This window comes from Microcaecilia unicolor, chromosome 2, assembly GCF_901765095.1.
Source record: "Microcaecilia unicolor chromosome 2, aMicUni1.1, whole genome shotgun sequence".
NCBI lineage: Eukaryota > Metazoa > Chordata > Amphibia > Gymnophiona > Siphonopidae > Microcaecilia > Microcaecilia unicolor.
The window spans coordinates 501,314,466-501,340,566 of record NC_044032.1 but is presented as its reverse complement, the minus strand read 5'-3'; the positions used below and the strand labels follow the sequence as shown (position 1 = coordinate 501,340,566).

At 45.2% G+C, this 26,101-nt stretch overlaps 1 protein-coding gene across 1 annotated transcript in view; it reads left to right on the top strand.

The window, feature by feature from the left end:
- The window catches only part of MAN2B2 (mannosidase alpha class 2B member 2), a 171,375-nt gene that overhangs the window by 64,924 nt on the left and 80,350 nt on the right, over positions 1-26,101 (top strand). The window contains exons 8-10 of the mRNA XM_030191167.1: positions 2,745-2,943; positions 13,100-13,290; positions 25,474-25,660. Of these exons, the coding sequence (XP_030047027.1) occupies positions 2,745-2,943; positions 13,100-13,290; positions 25,474-25,660 (577 nt within the window). The remainder of the gene's footprint in view (positions 1-2,744; positions 2,944-13,099; positions 13,291-25,473; positions 25,661-26,101) is intronic.

The window sequence follows — 26,101 nt, the reverse complement described above, 5'->3', positions numbered from 1 at the left end:
TTCACTGCTATCCAGCTGTGGGTGCTGGTAAGCACATTGCTTCTTTGCTTCTTTGTTTGTTTGTTTGTTTGTTTGTCTTCCCTTAGTCTGCTTAATCCTTTGCCTGCCATGTTTGCTTCCTGGCTCTTGAGCTCTGTTTCTGCCAAGTTCTGTTCCTGTGTGTGTTTGAGCCAGGTTCTGCTCCTGCTCTATGTTTGAGCTAGTCCTGTCCCAGTTCCCTGCTAAGCCAAGTCCCTTTCAGTATCCTGTTCAAGCCAAGTCCCTTTCAGTATCCTGTTCCAGCCAAGCCAAGCCCATTCCAGAATCCGGTTCCAGCCAAGCCCACTCCAGAATCTGGTTCCAGCCAAGCCCGTTCCAGAATCCGGTTCCAGCCAAGCCAGTTTGAGAATCCTGAATCCTGTTTGAGAATCCTGAATCCTGTTCCAGCCAAGCCTGTTTGAGAATCCTGAATCCTGTTCCTGGCTTGTGTATTGTCTTGCTTTTGTTATTCTTGTTGCGTAGGTCCTACCCTGTCTTGCCTGTATAGTTGTGCTTTGTCTTGTCTCTTTCAGTCTAGTCCTGTCCAGATCCAGTCCATGCCTTGTCCTTGTTTTGCCCTTTTCTGGACCCAGTTTTAATCTACTTCCGTGTATTGCCTTGTCTTGCATTTCTGGGTCCCAGTTCCAGTTTTAATCCAGTTCCGAGTCTTGCCTTGTCCTGTCTGGGTTCCAGTTCTGGCCCTTTGCCTTCTTTTCCTTGCCTCGTCTGGATCCGGTTCTTGTGTTGTCCATTGTTTTTAGTTACCCCTGTCCTGCCTTGTTGAGTCTGTTAGTTTATCCTAGTCCAGTCTGTTCTGATTTCTGCCTGTGCTAGCCCAGGTGACTTGTCTGCCAAAGCTCCAGCTTTGGTCCAAGGGCTCACTATTCCTGATAGTTGTGACAGTTGATTTAGGTGGAAAGATAAGAAGCTCAGTCTTGGTCATGTTTAGTTTCAGATGGCAGTGAGACATCCAGGCAGCAATGTCAGACAGGCAGGCTGATACTTTGGCCTGGATTCCTGCTGAGATTTCTGGTGTGGAGAGGTAGATCTGGGAGTCATCAGCGTAAAGATGATACTGAAAACCATGGGATGCGATCAGAGTACCAAGGGAAGAAGTATAGATGGAGAAAAGAAGAGGGCCCAGGACAGATCCCTGAGGTACACCAGCTGACATTGGGATAGAAGTAGAAGATGATCCACTAGAGTATACACTAAAAGTACGTTGGGAGAGATAAGAAGAAAACCAGGAAAGAACAGAGCCCTGAAATCCAAGTGAGGACAGTGTATCAAGGGGTAGGCTGTGATCAACAGTGTCAAAAGCAGCAGATAGATTGAGAAGGATGAGGATAGAATAGAATAGATATAATCTCTATATATAAAAGGCACCTCCAACATTCTAAATTTGTAGTTGCAAGATCGCATGAGTGTCTGCGCCGCTTCCGCATCACAACGTGATGACGTTGAGGGCGGAGCAATGACACAACAAATCGGATTGTCATTGGGTAATCTCTGTTTCCACTCCCCAATGCAGCCGTCATTCCCATGCACTCAAAACCAACCAAAATCGGCGCTGGACCCCGTCACCCCGCCCACAGTCCCCCTCACCCACCCTCCCGCAGCCGCTCGCTCACCGTTCCACCCCATTCCCTCTCCTCTCCGACTCCGGCCATGGTGCACGACGATTACTACACACGAGCAAGGAAGCCCATTGGTTAATCTCTTTCCACTCCCCAACACAGCCGTCATTCCTATACACTCAAAACCAAGCACACAGACGTTTTTTTTTTTCTTCCCAGGAGCACACACACACACACATTCACTCTCTCTCTCACACACACAGTCACTCTCACATACACTCTCTCAAACATACACACGCCAAGGAAAACCTTGCTAGCGCCTGTTTCATTTGTGTCAGAAACGGGCCATTTTTACTAGTAATAGAATAATAAATATGCACAATAAAAATCTGGCCTACCAACTTATAACAATAGCACAAACAATTCTAAAATTTAAAAAAATAATTGTTTTATATATTAACAAATATGAATATCACTTTATTTAGAACTACTACAAATCACTTTAAACTTCTGTTAAACCTTTTAATCAGTTGGTCACAGTCCTGATAAGGCCTACAGTATAAAACAATACCACTATCCACATGAAATGTCCCATAAACTAGATACCACTTATCTGTACAAAGTCAGTTCTTTTCTTTCTTCATGGAGAAAAACACACTGAAGCTTTGCTGCATCACAGTCCAAAACATGCAGTCAAAGTGCTCTATATCAAAATGGACCATCACGGTCAACTCTCGTTCATTCCCCATGGCACTGAACTCGGTTAGTATAGGTTCACTCAAATCTTCTTATCCAATATAGTCATCAAAACGGTTGGCTACCAACCACTATGTACACACCATGCAAGCAAGGTGCCTACTTTTATGCTGGTCAGTATTTTATAAGAGGTCATTTATATTCATACATTGCCTTTATGTGCATTGTTCGTACTTATAACTAGGCACCTCCTTATAGAATTACTCCCACTGTTGCTTAAGAAAAACTCCAAGCAGCATTAACTGTAAAAAAAAAAAAAAAAAGAAAAGAAAAAGTTAAGCAAAGTAAAAATGTTAAAGAATGTGTGCTGAATATTTCTAAACTTGGAAGCATTTTCTTTTATCACTTAATGACTCTTAAATTTGTGTCTTTTTTTCTGCTCTTAAATTCCAGGGCTGTGATAAGCAGTTCTTTAATTCTTCGGTTCAGTTCAGTAATATGGACCCATTGCTGGATTACATTAATAGTCATGCTGGGGAGTTTGGTGTTACCGTACAGTATGCCACACTCAGAGATTATTTCCAGGCAGTTTATAACAGAAGCCTTGTGTGGGATGTTAGAAACGATGAAGACTTCCTTCCATATTCAACAGGTATTTATAATGTCTGTAGTATGGAAATCTCTTGCTATCTGTCTGTTTGTTTATATTTATGAAAATATTTGATGTACCGCAATTTCCAGCAAGAGGATCAAAGTAGTTTGCAATCAATAAAAACAATAATCAACAAATAGAAAAGAACTCCAGCGTAAGGATAGGAAAGTAAACAAGAGATAAAATAGAGAGTGGAAGAGTTTTCAACAATCTCAGGACTGTAGTAGGGGGCCAAATGCATGTTGGAAAAAATTAGTTTTGTAATGATTTAAATTTAATAAAAGAAATCTCTGAATGAATAATCAGAGGAAGATCGTTCCAGAGCTTAGGGCCACAAAATAAAAAGCTGACTTATGGGTGGTCTCATAGCGGGCAGATCTAGGTAATGGAGAGCTCTGGCAGGAGTATAAGGAATAATAACTGAGAAAAGATACAAGCGTAACCCTAAATGGAGGGCTTTATGTGTCAGAGAAGAGTATCTTCCAATCTAATTCATGACTTGTAGATCACACTAGTCCAAACAAATAACATGAGAAATAACATCAATCATGAATAAACACATTGAAAATATCAGCCATCAATTAGACAAAAACATATCAAAATTTATCAAATAAAAATGTTTTCAGCTTCCTTCACAGTTGCATTTAGTCTGATTCCAACCAAATTTGTATAGGGAGTTTTTTCCAGATACAAACTGCTTGGAAAGAAAACATAGCATCAAGTTGCCATTTAAACTTTGCCATTTTAAACTTTAAAAGTTGGAAATTTTAATAAAAGACTATCATTGACTTGAGCAGAAAAATAAAATGAATAAGAAAAAATTGAATGAATAACTCTGAAGAATTGCCGTACAATACATGAAAAACAAAACAAGTAGTTTTATAAACAATCCGCACTCTTTTAGGAAGCCAGTGAAGTCTTAACATATTGAGAAATATTATCATGTTTTTTAAAATGGAAAACAAATCCATACTTCCATATTTTATGTTTAAATATTTTTATTGGTGCAGAAGATAAACATACACAATACAGTCACCGTGTTAAAAAATCCATGTTCCACTAATGCAATACCACACTGCCTTAATACAACTCACCACAGTGCATTTTTATTTTTCCCCCCTCCCTTGCCCCTCACCAACCCCTTGTACATTGCAATGAAGAGCTGAGTTCAACAAATTCCATCTGATGGGACCTAGGTCTCTCCTTTAAACTTTTCGTGTCCAGGAACCACTTCTCGCTCCACAATTTAACCACTGTAGTTATAGGTCCCATTACTTCCATATTTTAATTTATATAACAAATTGCCACCAAAACCAACATACAGAGAATTCCAATAGTCCAGATAGTACAGCACCAACATTTGGACTAAGAGAGCAAAATGAGAATCTTAGAAATAAGGTCTAATCAATTTCAATTGTCTCAAACAATAGAAAGCTTTTTTCCATAACTGGTTAACTTGTGACTCAAAGGTGAGAGAGGAGTCCAAAATAACTCCCAAAACCCTAGACTCTTTTTCCAACTTTACAGTTTTCCCATTAGTCAACAAAATTGCTGAAGGAATAACCTCCTGTGAACTAGAAAACCATAAAATCTTACTCCCCTATTTACTAAGCCGTGCGGCAGTGCTGACACAGCCCATTCAAAGTGAGTGGGCTGTGTCGGCATTAGCACATAGCTTAGTAAATCAGGAATTTAGTTTTGTTTGAATTTAACTTAAGCATATTATCAGTGGCCCATTACTGAATCTTATCCATATGAGATATTCTTTCAAAAATGTCGTTCAGAGTACTACATACAGGAACCAGCATCAAAATGTCATCCGCATAAGAAAATAAGCATTCCCCATCTATTAATGAAATATTACACAAAGAGCTCTTAAAAAGATTGAACAACATGGGCAAAAGTGGCGACACCTGAGGAATCCCACCAGTCAAATGCCAACTAGAAACGGGGAGAAGGCCAACAGTCGCTCAAAAGCAAATGGTTTGGGATAAGGTTTCTTTCAAAGGTATCACCAAAACAGGGAAGATAGGGTATCCCGATAGTGAGGTTGAAAAAGAGACCACAGGTGTACTTAAATAAAAAAAAAAATCAGACAAAAGATTGCAAATTAGTACTGTCAAGTATTGAACATGATGTAAATAGGAACAACAAACATAGTTTGAAATGTCTATATACAAATGCCAGGAGCCTAAGAAATAAGAGGGAGAGTTAGAATATATTGCACTAAATGAAAAATGAGATATAATAGGCTTCTCTGAGACCTGGTGGAAGGAGGATAACCACTGTCATACCGGGGTACAAATTATATCGTAGTGATAGGGTGGATCGAATTGGTGGAGGGGTAGCATTGTACAAGAGCCTTGAATCAAATAGATTGACAATTCTGCAGGAAAACAAAACACTTCTTGGAATCACTGTGGATTGAAATTCTGTGTGTAAATGGGAAAAGGATAATGATAGGAGTGATTGTAAGCTCTATTGAGCAGGGTCTGTCTATGTCAGGTGTTCAGCGCTGCGTGCGTCTGGTAGCGCTATACAAATGTTAATAATAATAATAATACTACCGTCCGCCTGTCCAGGATGAACAGATGGATGCAGAAATGTTAAAGGAAATTAGGGATGCAAACAAACTGGGCAACATAATACTACTACTACTTAACATGTCTAAAGCGCTACTAGGGTTACGCAGCGCTGTACAGTTTAACATAGAAGGACAGTCCCTGCTCAAGGAGCTTACAATCTAAATGGGTGATTTCAATTATCCCGATATTGACTGGGTAAATGTAACATCGGGGCACACTAGGGAGGTAAAATTCCTTTATGAAGCTTTTCCTCCTTTATTTCACATCATAGTGAAAGTGGTATACAAGAACTGATTTGATTTTGATTTGATAGTGGTATTTGCAGATATGTTATTTTGAAGATTGAGTACCACTAACCTCATTTACTTTTTTAGTAGAATGCTATGATCAAAACCAACTTTTAACAATAATCTGAATATATAAAAGGAGACCTGTGATAATACTGTAATTGTATTTGTTAGGTTATCCATATGTGTAGGTAAAAAAGTTTCTAGATTTTTAAAAATCATTTTCTATAGTCAGCAGCAGCAGCTCCAAATTTGTAAATAAGTTAGGCTGACTTCATCAAAAATGAACATTAAGTAGGTTACAATCTTTCCAGCATCCTATAACACTTTAGTAACAACAGACAGAAGAGTAATTACAATTTTGAGTTGTCTTGTAGTATTAAAATCTTGTGAGGATGGGCATTCTTGAGATGAGAATTAGAATTTTTGAGCTCTGTATATCTGCATTTCAGTTGTATGTATGATGCCCTTGCAGTTGTCCTCTGGACTAAGCCTTTCCTGCATCAGGGAGTTAAAACAAATTATTGCCTGAATGTCAAAGAGGATTGAAAGTAAAATTATACAACTCTGTTCTTTTACCACATGATGGCACTCTAAAGTTGCAATTCAAATCTAGTTTCTCTGAAAAGCTTCCAAGCCGAACAGGTCATTGTTCGATCATCTTTGCTGCTCTTAGGCATAATTTTAATCCATATGAAGATTAGATATGAACATTTCAAAGTACAGGTATTAAAAATAATGATATATTGCTTATCATAATAGTAAAGAGTGTGTGTGTTGATACCTAATGAAATTCCCTGGAAGAGTCTCACTCCTTCTCCAGCTCGAGGGGTATCATTGAATGTTAAGGAGGGCCTTGAATCAAATATACTAAAACTTCTGTAGCACACAAAATACATCTTGGAATCCCTATGGATTGAAATTCCATGTGCAAAAAGGAAACAAAATGTGATAGAAGTGTACTACTGTCCATCTGGCCAGGATGAAGAGACAGATGTAGAAATGTTATCAGAAATTAGGAAGGCTAACAAACTGGGAAACACAACAATGGGTGATTTCAATTACCCCGATATTGACTGGGTAAATGTAATGTCAGGGCATGCTAGGGAGATAAAATTCTTTGATGAAATCAAGGACTACTTTATTGAGCAGCTGGTACAGGACAGGGGTGTAACCAGACAACAGGTTTTGGATGGGCATAGGCAAGAAGTGGGTGGGCAGCAAGTGTTATCCCCCCCCCCCCCCCCCCCAAACCACCACTAACAAATATCTCAGCTGGCAGGAAAATGCTTCTTTCCACCTTGGCAGTCTGCAGCAGGCATGCACTGAAAACTGAGCATGCGCAGGTGCCAGTACCATGGAGAGTAGCGTCTCCGTTACCATCAGGGGGAAGTCTTCAGCTGGCAGAGCTTGGGATCTCCACCAGCTACTGTGCAACTGTTGGGTGGGCCTGAGCCCTAAGTGGATGGGCCTAGGCCCACCTGTGGCTACGCCACTGGTACAGGAGCCAACAAGAGGAGGAAAAATTTTAGACATAGTCCTTAGTGGAGCGCATGATCTGGAGCAGGACGTAATGGTTCTGGGGCCACTTGATAGTGATCATAATATGATCAGATTTGATATCAGTTCTGGAGTAAGTATACACAGGTAATCCAATACGTTATCATTTAACTTTCAAAAAGGAGACTATGATAAAATGAGAAGAAAGGTGGTAAAAAAACAAACAAAAAAAAAAACTTAGAAGAGCAGCTGCAAAGGTCAAAACTTTATATAACGTGTGGATGCTGTTCAAAAATACTATCCTGGAAGCCCGGGCCAGTTATATTCCATGTATTAAAAAAGGAGGAAAGAAGGCCAAATGACAGTCGGCATGGTTAAAAAGCGAGGTGAAGGAAGCTATTACAGATAAAAGAAAATCCTTCAGAAATGGAAGCATTAGACTTAAAATAATAAACAGCATAAGGGATGGCAAGTCAAATGCAAAAACACTGAAAATTGCGTTGGAGGCAAAAACACATAGTAAAAACTTTTTTAGGTTTACTAAAAGCAAGAAGCTGGCCAATGAATCAGTTGGACCGCTAGATGACTGAGGGGTAAAAGGGGCATTTAGGGAAGACAAAGCCATAGCGGAGAGGCTAAATGAATTCTTTGCTTCGGTCTTCACTGAGGAAGATTTTGGAGAGATACCAGTTCCAGAAATGGTATTCAAATCTGATGAGACAGAGAAATTGAATCAAATCTCTGTAAACCTGGAAGATGTAATGAGGCAATTTGACAAATTGAAGAGTCGCAGATCTCTTGGACTGGATAGTATAGTATTCATCCCAGAGTACTGATAGAATTGAAAAATGAACTTGCAGAACTATTATCAGTAATATGTAATTTATCTTTAAAATCAAGCAGGGTATAAGATTAGAGGGTGGCCAATTTAATGCTGATTTTTAAAAAAGGTTCCAGAGGTGATCCGGGAAATTATAGACAGTGAGCTTGATGTCAGTTCCGGGCAAAATGGTAGAGACTATTATAAAGAACAAAATTACAAAACCTATTTTTAAACATGAATTAATGAGACAAAGCCAACATGGATTTAGTGAAGTTAAATCTTGCCTCACCAGTCTACTACATTTCTTTGAAGGGGTGAACAAGCATGTGAATTAAGGGTGAGCCGATTATTGTGCATCTAGATTTTCAAAAGGCATTTGACAAAGTACCTCATGAAAGAAGAAATTGGAGTGTCATGGGATAGGAGGTTGTTCTATTGTGAATTAAAAACTGGTTAAAAGATAGAAACCAGAGAATAGGGTTAAATGGTCAGTATTTTCAATGAGAAGGGTATATAGTGGGGTTCCGCAGGGGTCTGCTGAAACTGCTGCTTTTTAACATATTTATAAATGATCTACAGATGGGAGTAACTAGTGAGGTAATTAAACTTGCTGATGATACAAATTTATTCAAAGTTGTTAAATCGCAAGAGGATTGTGAAAAATTACAAGAGAACCATACGAAACTGGGAAACTGGGCATCCAAGTGGCAGTTGAGGTTTAATGTGAGCAAGTGCAAAGTGATGCATATGGGAAAGAGGAACCCAAACTACAGCTACGTGATGCAAGGTTCCACATTAGGAGTCACCGACCAGGAAAGGGATTTAAGTGTCATCGTTGATGATACGTTGAAACCCTCTACTCAGTGTGTGACAGCGGCTAAGAAAACAAATAGAATGTTAGGTTATTATTAGGAAAGGAATGGAAAACAAAATGAGGCCATTATAATGCCTTGGTATTGCTCCATGGTGCGACCACACCTTGAATATTGTGTGCAGTTCTAGTCACAGCATCTCAAAAAAAGGTATTGTGGAATTAGAAAAGGTACAGAGAAGAGCAACAGAAATGATAAAGGGGATGAGAAGACTTCCCTATGAGGAAAGACTGAAACGGCTAGGGCTCTTCAGCTTGGAGAAAAGATGGCTGAGGGGAGATATGATAGAAGTCTATAAAATAATGAGTAGAGTTGAATGGGTAGATGTGAATTGCTTGCTTACTCTTTCCAAAAATACTAGGTCTAGGTGGCACGCAATGAAGCTAGAAAGTAGTACATTTAAAACAAATCAGAGAAAATATTTCTTCACTCAGTGTGTAATTAAACTCTGGAATTCATTGCTAGAGAATGTAGTAAAAGCAGTTAGCTTAGCAGGGGGTTAAAAAAGGTTTGGATATCTTCCTAAAAGAAAAGTCCATAAGCCATTATTAAGATGGACTTGGGGAAAATCCACTGCTTATCTAATATAATAATTCGCACCTCCAACGTTCTGAAGCTGACTCCGTGGCAGCGTGGCAGTGAAGCCATGTAGTGTTCGTAGGGTTTGTAATTGCCCCGTCCTCGAGGGAACTCTGTATAGTTGCCAGGGAAACAAACGTGACGTCAGAAGGAGAAGGGACCAACCACAGGCAAGCGCAATCACTCTCAGTTTCCGCAAACAGGAAATGAGGGCGGGACCAGAGGAACAGCTGAAACCACAGCCTTTCTGAAGCGGTGTCTGTACTTGCTGCACTTCAGTGTTGGCAGCCAAGCAGGAGGTAAAACATTTTAAACAGCACACGTCCTCCTTGCACTCACAGGCCACAGACACAGAGGGAGGGAGGTGCTGGGCGGCGGAAATCGGAGGCGAGGGGGGGCGCAGATAGAGGGGGGAGTCCTGAGACGAGAGAGAGGGGGAGGGGTGTGGTCCTGAGACGAGAGAGAGAGAGAAGGGGGAGGGGGGTCCTGAGACGAGGGGGTGGGGGGGGTCCTGAGATGGGAGGGGGAGGAGGAAGGGAGGAGGGGAGTCAGAGGAGGAGGGGGGGAGGGAGTAAGGGGGAGGAGGAGGGGGAGGGGGGAGGAGGAGGGGGTGAGAGGGCCCTGGAACCTTGCTAGCACCCGTTTCCTTTCTGTTTGAAACGGGCCTCTTTTACTAGTTTCTAGGATAAACCGTGTAAATTGTATTGTACTGTTTTTGGATCTTGCCAGGTACTTGTAACCTGGATTGGCCACTGTTGGAAACAGGATGCTGGACTTGATGGACCTTCAGTCTGTCCTGTATGGCAATGCTTATGTTCTTAAGCACTTTATCTGTATCTTCCTCCACTCCCCCCCCCCCCCCCCCGCCACCCCAACACCAGCTGGCACAATGAATATTGCTCTCCTTCCCTGCAGCAATTACAGTGCAGGCCATGGAAGACAGGGTCTTCTTACCTGCATTTGCTTCAGCTTGGCCTGTAGAAGATGGGACCTGCTTTCTCTATGGTCTCTATCCTGGCCTGTAGCAGATAAGGCCTGCTTCTCCAATAGTCGCTTTGCCTTGGTTTGCAGCTGCATATGCTTCTCACTTTGGCTGAACTACTTTAAAATAATGCCTAAGGTGGTGTGCACATCCATACTAACATGCAAATTTGCACTCACTACCTTCTTGCTACAGCCAGCTGATATCTACCTCTCCTGCCCCAATCCATCTGGCAACACTTTTCTACTAGTGGGCAACCAATAAGTTTCAGTATGTATAGTTAATACTTTCCTAACAGGGCAACTCTGGTCCTGCCTTCCTTGCTTCCTTCTGTGTTTTTTGTATTTCAGTCAAGGATCAGGTCCTGCAGCTGGATCACATCATTATTGCATAGATGATTGTTTGCTCCTCATTCTTGCATGAATTTCAGGTTGTCTCTCTGGCTGTTTGTGTCATCCTTTCTTCTTCAGGGGTTAATACTTCCTTTAGAGATAAAGACTCTGAAAGCATAAAGGTGATACTGAAAACCACGGGAGGAGATCAGAAGGAAAGAAGTATAGATGGAGAAAAGAGGTCCTAAGAGAGCCCTGAGGTACACCAGCTGATAGTGGGATAGAAGTGGAGTAGGATCACCAGAGCATACACTAAATGTGTAATAGGATAGATAAGAAGAAAACCGAGAAAGAACAGAGCTCTAAAATCCAAGTGAGGACAGCATAACAAGAAGTAGATGGTGATCAACAGTGTCAAAAGCAGCAGATAGATCGAGAAGGATGAGAATAGAATAGAGACCTTTGAATCTGGCCAGAAATGGGTCATTGGAGACGTTAGCAAAGACTGTTCCAGTTGAACGTAGAGGGCCAAAGCCAGATTGAAGTGGATCAAGAATAGCTATTGATGGTAAGAAATTGGCCAGGGGCCCAGGATCCAACCCTGATCCCCTTGTTGTGAGGTACAGTGGCCAGGGATCTGGAGCCAAAGACAGGACCTCCTCCCTCCCACCCCCCTCCTTGGGCTAGGTATTTCTATCAGCCCAGATTTTTCCTCTAAGGGATGTATCCGCCTACCATGTCAGGAAGGAAGACACAGGCCCTGTTCTTGAAACTGTATGTTAAGGAAAAGGTCAGAATTCTTTTACTCTGGTAGACACACTAAAGGTTCTTCTACTGCTCAACAGCTAAAACCTCGGCTGTCTCTATACAGGCAACCTGGCTGATAATTTTTATGGACTTTTCCTCTGAGAACTTATCTAAACCTCTTTTGAATCTTGTTGTGTAAGTTGCCTTGACAACATTTATTTATTGTTTGTAAGTTTACCTGCAGTTTGACATTTCTGGGATATTTGTGTACATACATTCATAATTTTTGATTTTTAAAAATATGCACATTTTTTTCCTCTGAAAAACTGCCTACAGAATTTGATAATTGTAAATGTGTGTGAGTATTTTTCCTGGGATAACCTTCAGAGTATAATATTAATGTACATAAAAAAAGTACAGCAAAGTCTGCATATCAAAAAGTACATGGAGATTTTATGTTTTTTTAGACAGTTATACAGTTACTCCATGTTTCCCCCCAAATTCTGTATAGGTCGCCCTATACATGCAATTTTGGCCACAGATCTATGATCCCTGCCTAAAGTAATTGGCTAAATTGGTGATAATTATTAATTCGCCTTAACAAGCTATAATTGGCACCAGTTAATGGTTATGTACAATCCACACCCATTCTGTAACCTGCACGTCCATTCATCTTGTGTGCAACTTCAAAGGGGGAGTGGCCAAGGGAGGGTCATGGGCGGGTCAGTGGTGTTCCCAGGATTTAGGCATTGAGTTATAGAATTCTTCTGTTTCTGTGTCTAACCAACAGTAGCTAGGTGCGAGCATTTACACCAGCCTCTGGCAGGCGTAAACGCTCACGCCAAAAGTTAGGTGCATAAATTACTTAAGCGAGTAGTCTATAAAGACAGGTCCTTGTGGAACTGCTTTTATGAAATTCACGGTTAATGTATATCATTTCAGCACCATTTACAGAATCTAGCCCTTACCCCCTAAATTGTGTATTTATATACAGTACAGTCTCGATTATCTGACCTTCATTAATCCAACTATCCGGCATATCTGACAGACCCCCCGCTAGTGACATCATCACGTTGCCATTAAGAAGTGTGCAGGTTATCTTCCTGTTTTCCAGCTTCTCACGCTTCAAGGAAGTCATGTTTGATCTGAGGCTGTGTGGGAACCATGCTTTGCAGCTGATACTCCTTCATGCACCCCTCATCGCCGTTGCTGGTTAATGTTAATAAACAATGCTGTATTTTAAATACAGATACCCTGTGCCTGTTCTTTATGCACAAAGTATGTTTTCTGTGCATTTTTTAAGGGGTTACCATTGTTTTTCATATTAACTGACTTTTCACTTATCTGACAATTGCTCGATTGCGTTTCCATCGGATTATCGAGACTGCACTGTATATGAATTCTAAAGTGTGTTTCAGTGTAAGTAATGCTTACTAAAATTCCATTCAGATCCCTTTCAGGCTTGGACAGGTTTCTACACTTCCCGTAATGTGTTAAAAGGAGTTGCCCGAAGAGCAAGTTCCATTTTGTATGCCGGGGAGTCTGCGTTCACACAGTACATTCTGAATTTCCCATCTGGCTCTGTCTGTAAAACATGGGCTTTACAGCAGCTTCGCATCCTTCGATGGGCAGTGTCTGAGGTCAGTTATTTTCTTTTCTAAGATAATGGACTGCTAAAGAGATTATATTGGCTCCAATATCCAGACAACTGCATTTGAATAAGAGCCTTGGGTGACACTATCTGTGGATTTTTAGTGGCATTATGGGGGCAATTCTGCAAGAGAGCGCCTCCATTTTGGTGCTCTGATACACAGGGTGTGAGCCTGTTCTGTGTGGACACTGTTTTCCTATCTCTGTTCTATAGAGTGGCAATCCCTGGCCTTGCTCTCAGTAGAACTTAATCTAGTGGACTTCAGGTAGATCCTGAAATTATTTTCTTTAATGGTGGTATGTCATCTTCTCACCAGTGACTAGGTAAGGAACAGCCTTATCAAGGTGTCTAGTGCTTCCACCAGCTGCCTTCCAGGTGGTGAGGAGGACTTGCAGCCCATCTGCATATCCTCACAGCCTAGTCCGGGGTGACTCCCAGGTCCACCTCGATCCACCCAGGGCTATGCTCCATGTGCCTAGCACTTCCACCAGCTGCTTTCCAGGTGCTGTGGAGGACTTGCATCCCATCTGCATATCTTCACAGCCTAGTCTGGGGTGACTCCCAGGTCCACCCTGATCCACCTAAGGCCTCCACTCCAGGTGCAAAGCGCTTCCACCAGCTGCCTTCCAGGTGCTGTGGAGGACTTCTAGCCCATCTGCATATCCTCACAGCCTAGTCTGGGATGACTTCCAGGTCCGCCCCAATCCACCCAGGGACTCCACTCCAGGTGCTGCACACCATTCTATACTATTTGTATTTTCTCTCTGCTATTTCTTGTGTCTCCAGTACAGTTTCTTTTCTTGGTACTTTCCCTTCCCAATCTCTTTCTCCATCTGAAACCACTGCAGGAACACATTGCCCACCTCTGCTTTCATTATCTCACCATCCCTTTTGTCTTCTCCCTTCTCAGCTCTCAACATTTCCCTCCTTTCATTCAACCATCTCCATTCTGTCTGAGTGCATCTCTGTCATCATGCCTCTCCTACTCTTCTCCATACTCTCTTGCTTCTCTTGCTCTCCGCTGGGGATTTCAGTCTTAATCCTGGTCTTCCACATCAGTTCTCATCCTATTCATGCTGGTCACACAGTGATGTCTTTAATCTAATTTCTGTTCTTCTCCTTACCCCTTCTTCTCTGCCTCTCATGTGCTCTGTGGAATACCTGCTGTGTCTGCAACAAACTTTCCTACATCTACAACCTCTTTATCTCTTGTACTCTCCATTTGCTTGCCCTAACTGAAACTTGGCTTTGCTCTGAAGACTCTGCTTCAGCCACGGCCCTGTGTCATGGAGGTTCTCTTTTCTCCCATACTCCTTGCCTAGTTGGCCACAGAGGTGGTGTCAGGCTACTACTCTCGCCCTCTGTAGATTTCAGGCTCTTCTTCCACCTAAGTCTCTATGCTTTTCTTCTTTTGAAGTCCACTTCATCCATCTATTCACTCCTCTACCTCTCCAAGTAGCAGTCATTTATCAACCCCCTGATATGTCCCTTTCTTCCTTTCTCACCTTTGGATGAAATCCCATGCCAATAACTCGATAACTTGATACATTTCAAATTCTTGTTGACCTCCTTCCTGTATGCTCTTTCACTTGCCAAGCAGGACTACTACATCCAGTTGACAAATTCTGTTGCCTCAAACCCTCAACATCTCTTTGATACACTGAACTCTCTCCTCAAAGTACCTTCACTTCCAACTCCCCCTTCACTTTTTCCCCAGGCTGTGACTGAGTACTTTCATGATAAGGTTCACAAGATTAACCTTCAATTCTTAACCAAGTCACCTCCACCTTTCCTTCCCTCAGTCCATTCTGTCAACCCTCCTTCAACCCCTTCCTCCTTTTCTTTCTTTTCTGAAATCACTGAAGAGGAAACTGCACATTTTCTTTCCTCCTCCAAACTGACTACCTGTTCTTCTGATGCTATTCCCGCCATCTACTTAGCACTATCTCTCCTACTATCATCCCTTCTATCATATCCTCAATCCCTTCACTTTCCACTACAACTTTTCCTGATGCCTTCAAACATGCTGTAGTTACACCACTCCTCAAAAAACTGTCATTGGACCCAACCTGTCCTTCCAACAATTGCCCCATCTCCCTCCTCCCTTTCCTATCCAAGATACTGGAACGGTGCTGTTCACTGCCATTGTCTTCACTTTTTTATTTCAAGCTATTCTTGATCCACTTCAATCTGGCTTTTGTTCCTTCATGCAACTGAAACAGCCCTTGCTAAAGTCTCCAATGACCTGTTCCTGGCCAGATCCAGAGGTCTCTATTCTATCCTCATCCTTCTCGGTCTGTCTGCTGCTTTTGACACTGTTGATCACAGCCTACTCCTTGAAACGCTGTCCTCACTTGGATTTCAGGGTTCTGTTCTTTCTTGGTTTTCTTCTTCTCTCCCTTTGCACTTTTAGTGTATACTCTGGTGGATCCTCCTCTACTTCTATCCCACTATCAGTTGGTGTACCTCAGACTGTCTTGAGACTTCTTTTTTTTTTTCTCCATTTATACTTCTTCCCTTGGTGCTCTGATCTCCTCCCATGGTTTTCAGTATCACTTTTATGCTGATGACTCCTAGATCTACCTCTCCACACCAGAAATTTCAGCAGGAATCCAGGCCCAAGTATCACCCTGCTGGTCTGATATTGCTGCCTGGATGTCTCACTGCCATCTGAAACTAAACATGGCCGAGACTGAGCTTCTTATCTTTCCCCCTAAACCTATCTCTCCTTTTCCCCCAAACTCTAGCCCTGTGGATAACACTCTCATCCTTCTTGTCTCAGCTTGTAACCTTGGGGTCATTTTTGAGCCCTCTCTCTCTTTCTCTGCACATATCCAACAGACTGCTAAAACCTGTCGTTTCTTTGTCTATAATATCACCAAAGTTTGTCCTTTCCTTTCTGAGCACACTACCAAAACCCTTATCCACACTCTTATTATTTCTTGCTTAAACTATTGCAACTTGCTTCTCACAGGTCTCCCACTAAGCCATCTCTCTCCCCTTCAATCTGTTCAAAATTCTTCTGCATGACTTATACTCCACCACTGTCGCTATGCTTTTTTTAGACCTCTCAAGTCACTTCATTAGCTCCTTATCCGTTTCCGCATACAGTTCAAACTCCTCTTATTGACTTACAAGTGCATTCACTCTGTAGTTCCTCAGTACCTCTCCATTCTTATTTCTCCTTACACTCCTCCCCGGGAACTCCGTTTATTGGATAAAACTCTATCTGTACCCTTCTCCTCCACTGTCAACTCCAGACTTCATTCCTTTTATCTTGCTACACCATATGCCTGGAATAGACTTCCTGAGCTGGTACGTCAAGCTCCATCTCTTGCTGTCTCAAATCTAAGCTAAAAGCCCACCTTTTTGATGCTGCTTTTAACTCCTAACCCCTATTCACTTGTACAGTACCCATGTATGATTTTTCATTCCCACCTTAAGTAATTCCTTTATCCTGTATTTGTCCCATTTGTCCTGATTGGATTGTAAGCTCTTTCGAGCAGGGACTGTCTCTTCATGTTCGTATATCTTGTGGCACTATAGAAATAAGAAGTAGTGGTAGTAGTATTAGAGCTGCAAGATAGTATGCTGTTACTGCTACAGCAATCCACAAGTATGCTAGATATACTAGCAGGTACTACTCTGTGATAGTTTCAGTTCTTTCACTTTTATAAAGTCTTTATCCTTCTCTATGGAAATGGCTGGATGTAATCAAGTGAGCAAGAATCTTCCAGAACATATGCTGGAAAGTAGTTTTCATTTTCTCCCTTCAGTTCCTTTCCATCGTTTTAAATGCAGTCCCTGCACTCTCCATAATACCAAAAACAGCAATGTTAAACTGATTCTGCCTCTTAGCAGACAAAAAAAATTCTCTTCTAATATTAAACTTCAGTCCAGTACAAGATTTACAGCTTCTGCAGACTTAAATCATAAATGCTGCCCATCACGCAGTCTGCTTTAAGTGTAACTATTTCTTCCCATAAAGCTGGGCAACCGTGAGCTTTATGTTAGGTTTAAACTCAGACATCTACTTTTTCACAGCAAAACAGCTCTATTCCATTCAAAATCCCAGAATTTCCACAAGCACAGGCACTCTTCTATTTTTCTAGCATAATCTAATCTTCCAGTTTGAAATAATAGCTTCCATATCATCAAGCTGATCAATCCATAGACTGGTGGGTTGTGTCCATCTACCAGCAGGTGGAGATAGAGAGCAAACTTTTGCCTCCCTATATGTGGTCATGTGCTGCCGGAAACTCCCCAGCAGTGTTGCCAGGTGGGCGGTTTTACCGCCCAATTGGGCGGTTTTCCGCGACCCGCCGCGGGAAATTTTTGCCCGCGGCGGGTTGCGGTTTTTTGGGCTGGTTTTTGTGCTTCGGGCGGTTTTTTTAGGTGGCTTTTTCGGCCGCGGTGGGCGGGGTTAGTGACGTGGGAGGCGGGGTTAGTGACGTGGGAGGCGGGGTTAGAGACGTGGGAGGCGGGGTTAGTGACGTGGGAGGCGGGGTTAGTGACGTAGGAGGCGGGGTTAGAGACGTGGGAGGCGGGGTTAGTGACGGGGAAGGCGGGGCCGATGACGGCGGGGGCGGGGTTGATGACGGCGGGGGCGGGGGTGATGACGCGGGGGCGGGGGTGTCAGGGGCGGGGTTTGAGTTTGGGCGGGTTTTGGGCTGGATTTTGGGCTCCTTTAGGCTGGAAAAATATTTTCCACCTGGCAACCCTGCTCCCCAGTATGTTCTCTATCTCAGCAGGTGGTGGTCACACACAGCAGCAGCTCTGGCTAGGCCTCCAAGCCTAATCCTTAGGTTTTGTTGAGGCCTGGGGTTGAGGGCTCTTTTGAGCAAGTGCAAACCTGGTGGTGCCAGGTCCCTCCTTTTCTCCCCCCTCCCGCTGGCTCCGTTTAAAAAAAAAAAAAAAAAAAAAATTTTAAACGTCTTTAAAGGCGTTTAATTCGACGTTTCTTTAAACGTTCATTGCAGCTACTCACTGGGACACCAGTTCGTTACAGCTCGGAGCGGCAAGCAGGTAATTTTACCTTTTTATAGCGGGCAGGGGGTTCCCCGATTCTTCTCCTCGTGGCATATGGCGTCGGAGGGCGAGGGCGCAAAGGGTCGCTCCCCGGATCGCTGGAGCGCTTCTGGAGGGGATGCGGGGGTTTTACAACCTGATTCGCCCTTGATGGGTGACAGTTTAGTGACCGATGAATGTCCCGGTCGTTCCTCCGGCGTGGCGGTTTTTTCCCGCCATAAACGCCCATCCCCCGCTCCTCGCCTCCGCCATCTTGGCCGGCCACGCGGCTCGGACGGCTTCTTCGTGGGCCGCCCTTGAGGTTGGAGACATTAATGCCATGAACGCCCTTAATTTGGGCGACGGCACAAAGCGGCTAAAGTTAAGCGCCGTTCTTCCCGCGCGACTCTTTCGCGGAGTTTCGCGCCGGACGCCATTTTGGATGCGCAGCATGTCTCTCCCCCGCTATTGCGAGCGCCGGTTGAGAGTGCATCTAGGGCTGTTGCCCAGGCTGCGGAAGTGCACAGTCTGGGGGGTTTCTCCCCTGAGTTTGTTTTGCTGCTGCATCAGGCTTTCCTCATGCAAACGCTGCCCCTGCTCCCTCTTCTGATAAAGAGGTTGAGGTTCCCAGAGGTAAACGCCCTCGGGTTGATTTCCAGGCCTTGGAGGACTTTGTCTCCTCCGATGTAGATGAGGGCAGCGTGGCTGAGGTCTCCCAACGGTCCTTTGCGGATTCCTTGGAGGAGATAGATCCCCGCTCGGATGGAGCGGATGACCCCTCTGCAGCGCAGCTTTTTAGCCCAGAGGATTTGCCCAACCTGTTGTTACAGGCCATGGACACTTTGAAGATTTCCTCTCCGGAGGACGTCTCTCCCTCAGCCCCTGTTGGCTCTGCCATTATGCTGGGGACGAAGCGCCCGCCTAGAACCTTCCACGTGCATGATGCCATGCACACCTTAATTTCGGCTCAATGGGATGTCCCAGAAGCGAGCCTTAAAGTGGCTAGGGCTATGTCCCGCCTCTATCCTTTGGCTGTGAGTGAACGTGAGGCCTATCTGTGGCCTACCGTGGATTCTTTAATCACTGCGGTGACTAAGAAAACGGCGTTGCCGGTGGAAGGTGGCACAGCCCTAAAGGACGCCCAAGACAGAAGATTGGAGGCGGCCTTAAGGTCGTCCTTTGAGGCGGCTGCTTTAAATTTGCAGGCCTCAGTTTGCAGCTCCTGTGTGGCCAGGGCGTGCCTGACTATGGTACATCGGGCTTCCCCCTCGGATCATTCCTTGAGGGCTGATTGGCCGGCCCTGGAATCGGGCTTAGCCTATTTGGCAGACTTGCTGTATGATGTCTTGAGAGCCTTAGCTAAAGGCATGGCTCAGACAGTCTCTGCGCGGCGGTGGCTTTGGCTGAAACATTGGTCTGCTGACCACGCCTCTAAATCCCGCCTGGCTAGATTGCCTTTTAAAGGCAAGCTGCTCTTTGGGGTCGAGCTGGACAAAATCGTGACCGATCTCGGCACGTCTAAGGGCAAGAAGTTACCAGAGGTCAGGGCTCGGGCTAGTGCTCGTCCCGGTACCTCCAGAGGACGGCTTCAGGAAGCCCGTCGGTACCGCCCGGGCAGGTCGGGTTTTTCTGCCCCCTCTTCCTTTAAGAGGAATTTCTCCCCCAAGCAGCATTCCTTTCGCAGAGACCGCCGTCCCGGAGGTGCTCCCTCCGGTCCTCCCCCAGGGTCTCGTACCCAATGACGGGGTCTTGGTCCACGCCCCAGTGCAGATTGGAGGACGGCTGTCCTCGTTTCTGGGCGAGTGGACCACAATAACTTCAGACGCGTGGGTGCTGGAAGTCATCAGAGACGGCTACAAACTAGAGTTCTGCCGACCCTTAAAAGACGGGTTTGTACTCTCTCCCTGCAAGTCTCCGGTCAAAGCTGTGGCAGTGCAGCAGACCTTGGACAATCTGATCCGCCTGGGCGCGGTCGTTCCGGTGCCAGAAAGTCAGCTTGGCAAGGGACGTTACTCCATTTACTTTGTGGTACCAAAGAAAGGAGGTTCTGTCCGGCCTATCCTCGACCTCAAAGGGGTCAATCGGGCCTTGAAAGTGCGGCACTTTCGCATGGAGACTCTCCGCTCTGTTATAGCGGCAGTGAAGGCAGGAGAGTTCCTGGCATCCTTGGACATCAAGGAAGCGTACCTACATATTCCCATCTGGCCTCCTCATCAACGCTTTCTGCGTTTTGCAGTCCTGGGACGACACTTCCAGTTCAGAGCCCTCCCTTTCGGGTTGGCTACTGCTCCGCGGACCTTTTCCAAAGTAATGGTGGTCATCGCGGCCTTCCTACGAAAGGAAGGAGTAGAAGTCCATCCTTATCTGGACGACTGGTTGATCCGAGCCCCCTCTTATGCAGAGTGCGGCAAAGCTGTGGACCGGGTAGTTGCTCTTTTGAGCTCCCTGGGATGGATCATCAACTGGGAGAAGAGCCAGCTGCGCCAGACTCAGTCCCTGGAGTACCTGGGAGTTCGATTCGACACCCAAGTGGGCAGAGTGTTCCTGCCAGACAATCGGATTGTCAAACTTCAGGCTCAGGTGGACCAGTTCCTAGTAGCCTCTCCCCTTCGGGCTTGGGACTATGTGCAGCTGTTGGGCTCTATGACGGCCACGATGGAAGTTGTGCCCTGGGCCAGGGCTCATATGAGACCACTTCAACACTCTTTGCTGCAGCGCTGGACTCCGATGTCGGAGGATTATGCTGTGCGCCTTCCCTTGGACCCAGCAGTGCGCAAGGCGCTGAGCTGGTGGATGCAGACAGTCAAGTTGTCTGCGGGAATGCCTCTGGTGACCCCAGAGTGGATTGTCGTCACGACGGACGCCTCGTTGTCGGGCTGGGGAGCCCACTGCTTGGGAAGGACAGCGCAGGGGCTATGGTCTCCTGCAGAGGCAAAGTGGTCTATCAACCTCCTGGAACTCAGAGCCATTCGGTTGGCGCTTTTGGAGTTCATCCCGGTACTGGTGTTGAAGCCTGTACGGGTCCTGTCGGACAATGCCACGGCTGTGGCCTATGTCAACCGCCAGGGAGGTACCAAGAGCGCCCCTCTAGCCAAGGAGGCTATGAATCTTTGCCAGTGGGCGGAAGCGAACCTGGAGCAGCTTTCAGCGGCCCACATTGCCGGAGTCATGAATGTCAAGGCGGACTTTCTCAGTCGCCATACCTTGGAGCCCGGAGAGTGGCAGCTATCTGCTCAGGCGTTCTTGGACATCATGAAGCGCTGGGGCCAGCCGAGCCTAGATCTGATGGCGTCATCGGCCAATTGCCAAGTGCCGCGCTTTTTCAGCAGAGGACGGGACCCTCGATCCCTGGGAGTAGATGCTCTTCTCCAACAGTGGCCGACACAAGAGCTTCTCTATGTGTTCCCGCCCTGGCCCATGTTGGGCAGGGTGCTAGACCGGGTGGCAAAGCATCCCGGCAGGGTCATCCTGGTGGGTCCGGATTGGCCCAGGCGTCCCTGGTATGCGGACTTGATCAGGCTCTCAGTCGACGATCCTCTGCGGCTGCCAGTGGAGCAGGGCCTGTTACATCAGGGTCCCGTGGTGATGGAGGATCCCTCCCCCTTTGGGCTTACGGCCTGGCTATTGAGCGGTAGCGTCTGAGAAAGAAGGGCTTCTCAGACAAGGTCATCGCCACTATGCTGAGAGCGAGGAAGCGCTCTACTTCTACTGCTTACGCCAGGGTTTGGCGTATCTTTGCAGCGTGGTGTGAAGCAGGCTCACTTTCTCCCTTCACTGCTCCAATCTCTTCAGTGTTGGCGTTCCTGCAAGAAGGTCTGGAGAAAGGCCTGTCGCTCAGTTCCCTTAAAGTCCAGGTAGCGGCTCTGGCTTGCTTCAGGGGCCGCCTGAAGGGTGCTTCCCTGGCTTCGCAGCCAGATGTGGTGCGCTTTCTCAAGGGAGTTAATCACCTTCGCCCTCCTCTACACTCAGTGGTGCCTGCGTGGAATCTCAATCTGGTACTAAGAGCATTGCAGAAGCCGCCTTTTGAACCCTTGTCGAGGGCATCTCTGAAAGACCTGACGTTGAAAGCAGTCTTTTTGGTGGCTATCACTTCGGCCAGAAGAGTTTCCGAGCTCCAGGCGCTCTCATGTCGAGAGCCTTTTCTGCAGTTCACTGAGGCAGGAGTGACTATTCGCACAGTGCCTTCCTTCCTGCCCAAGATTGTTTCTCGCTTCCATGTGAATCAGCAGCTCTGTCTCCCTTCCTTTCGTAGGGAGGACTACCCAGAGGAGTACTCTGCTCTTAAATATCTGGATGTGAGACGAGTCATCATCAGATACTTGGAAGTGACCAATGATTTCCGGAAATCGGATCATCTGTTTGTCCTGTTTGCAGGTCCTCGTAAGGGTCTGCAGGCTGCTAAGCCTACAGTGGCAAGATGGGTCAAGGAAGCCATTGCAGCGGCTTATGTGGCCGCGGGGAAGGTGCCGCCTATCCAGCTGAAGGCTCACTCCACGAGAGCTCAGGCGGCCTCGATGGCAGAGGCCGGATCCGTCTCCTTGGAAGAGATATGCAAGGCGGCAACTTGGGCTTCGGCTCATACATTCTCCAAGCATTACCGTTTGACTGTGGCTGCACGGGCGGAGGCCCGGTTTGGAGCTTCAGTGTTGAGGTCAGGGATTTCAATGTCCCGCCCTGGGTGAGTACTGCTTCGGTACATCCCACCAGTCTATGGATTGATCAGCTTGATGATATGGAAGGTAAAATTATGTATAATCATACCTGATAATTTTCTTTCCATTAATCATAGCTGATCAATCCATAGCCCCTCCCAGATATCTGTACTGTTTTTATTCTGGTTGCATTTCAGGTTCAAGTTTAGTCTTCAGTTACTTCAGAAAGACTTCGTGTTCAAGTTTTTTCACTTGGATTCTTCAAGAGTTAAGACGAGTTTGTGTTACAGTGAGCTGCTGCATTCCTCTCCCCTCCGTTTTACGGGGCTGGATTGAGACTTAAAATTCTGCCGGCACTCCCTCCCGCTTCGTGCGGCTGTAGGGCAGCTTTGTACCCTCCCGCTTCGGCGGTGTTAGGGTCAGTCAGCTCCTCCCGCGGTTGCGGTTGCAGGATAAGCCAGATCCCCCCGCATCGGCGGGTGTGGTGTCCCTCCCCCGCTCCGCGGGGATGAGCTGGACGGATTCCCCTCCCCCACTTGTGTGGGGATGAGCTGGGTTAATTCCCCTCCCCCGTTTCGGCGGTGGTGAGCTGGGCAGAGTGTCCCTTCGTGGGTGTAATTCTCTAAGTGCTGAGTCCTGCGGATGGAGCTTTGATATCGACATACTGAGGAGTTTCCGGCAGCACATGACCACATATAGGGAGGCAAAAGTTTGCTCTCTATCTCCACCTGCTGGTAGATGGACACAACCCACCAGTCTATGGATTGATCAGCTATGATTAATGGAAAGAAAATTATCAGGTATGATTATACATAATTTTACCTTCTCACCAGTTTCCTAAGGACTTTTCGCACCCTACACTTCCCTGGCTTTCTCATATGTCAGCTGCATGTTTCACTTTCTTGAAACCCTTTTTTAAATGCTTGGTCACAGCCCCTACTCCCTCAGCCTTGTGCATACACTTCCTGTCTCATGGTCCCAGAATGCTCTGTTTTGTAGTCCAGCACTCATAGCCCAGTGGAGCTCTGAATGACAGGACTTTGTGCTTGTGACAAAATTTCAGGCTCCAGGCGTTCAGGCCCCCATTTCCTCTCTTCTTTTCTCTCCTTGGAGGGTGCTCTTTATAGGGTGGCTAATAATCCTCCCCACCTCTTTAGGTCCCTCCCCCTGGCTCTGGAAGAGTCTAGAACCTTCTCCTGGGTGCCTTTTCTCTTAAAGGGGAAATCTCCTTCTATGGGTCCTCCCTGACCTCTATATGCCTGGCCTTTGCTGGAGCTCCCTCTAGTGACTCCTTCCCAGTATTTCACTGGTGTCCCCCTTGGAGCTCCCTCTAGTGGCCAGTTCCTGGCATTTCACAGGGATTTCACTACAGGAGCACCCTCGGGTGGCCTCTTTAGGGTAGGACAGGTCCTGTGTTTATCACACTTTACATTTAGGGGTTCAGTTGGGACATAAATGTAATATAAGTGACTTGCTATGGAATTGCCCTTCATACAAATAGTCTTGCTAAAAATGTTTAAAGACTGCTTCAGCATTATCCAGTTAGTACCAGGGTGATCATACACATTCTGCATACCTTTAAGAAAAGTGGCAATATTCAAGTCAGTTATCTGTATAATAATCTGCTCTATATGTAAATTCGATGTTGCTCGACTCACTATGACCAGCTTGTTGTGTACCATTTTTCTTCTGTGCTAAACTGCAGCCGACACAGAGTGCAAAATCTGCCCAAAAACTTTTCTGTTTTAGTACAGGAGGAAAAAAACCTGAAAGTTGGAAACAGATTCAGAGTTGTATTTGTTCTGCGTTGCTTTTTGAGCAAGCTATTAAAATTTGAGAGTAGATCTATCTGAATATTATATTACTGGAGTGTACTAGTGAGCTCCCATGCTAGTGAAACATTGACTGCTAATTGTTAATATTGAACATTTGTATAGAGAAGCTTGACTTGAAGCTATTACAAACGGTGCCCATCTCTTTCCTATATCAGAGATGCACTGTAGCAGTTAGAAAGTGTTATAGATCTAAACTGCAGCGATATGATTGCATTGAACTTCCAAGAAAATATTGGGACAACCTTCACTGAGTGGTGGTCATAATCTTAAACCCTAGACAGTACTGAAATGATTGCATTAGATTTCTAAGAATACTGGAATGGTAATGCATGGAGGGAGGAGCACAGGTGCCATTGAGCAAAAGCCAAGGACCACCCGCTGGTATTAGCTGCCTGCTGCTGGACTGATTGAAGTTTGATTTTGAAAAAAAAAATCGGAGGCAGTGGTGTCAGTGCTGGGAGGTAAGCATGGCACACACTACACTTAACTCTAGCTGGACTATGAGACATTTCAAGAAACTTTCTTAATAGGGCCTGTCCATTTGATTCATGACATTCATGTGCCATGTCAATTGAGGTGTCCCTTAGCATCATGGTACAGTTTCACTCAGGCTGCAAGGCTTAGACTGTTGCTCCCTCCTCCTCTAATAATTATATTTATCTGGTATTGTTTGTGAAGGTTCAACACCATGATGGGATAACAGGTACTGAATCCCCCAAGGTGCAGGATATGTACATGACTAACCTAATGCAAGGGATGTATGTGGTGAAGAAACTGATGGCATCTATAATTTTAGACACCTTCAGTACTAAGAAGAAAGGAGAGCTCTCTTCTTACACTTCCACTAAAGATTTTGGAAGACCCGGTATGTTTGATCATTTCATTCTTAAATTATCAAAATATAAGAATCATAAATATTCCAAATAGAATTAGATTAAAAAATGTTCCGCTAAGTGGTATTAAAGAAATATGTGATGTTTAACCAATTATTTTTTCTGCTTGAAGTGATATTGAAAAAACCCTTGATTGTCTTACATTTAGGGGGTAATGTCATAAAAGTTAAGCTTAAAATTTATGTTTATTCTACCTTTAATAAGGTAGAGTCCTGTCACGCCACAGGATTGGTGAGCCCTTGGGCCGCAGTCAGATTTGCACTGCCTACCCAACCTGGAGGTCAAGCAGGCCCCGACTGGCGGCAGGTGAGTCACGCCCCAGCTATGGTGGCCTGGAACTATGGACTAGAAGATGTGCTGAAGCTTGGAGGCTGAATGTGTACAGGGAGCTTGCGACAGAAGGTGTACAAGAA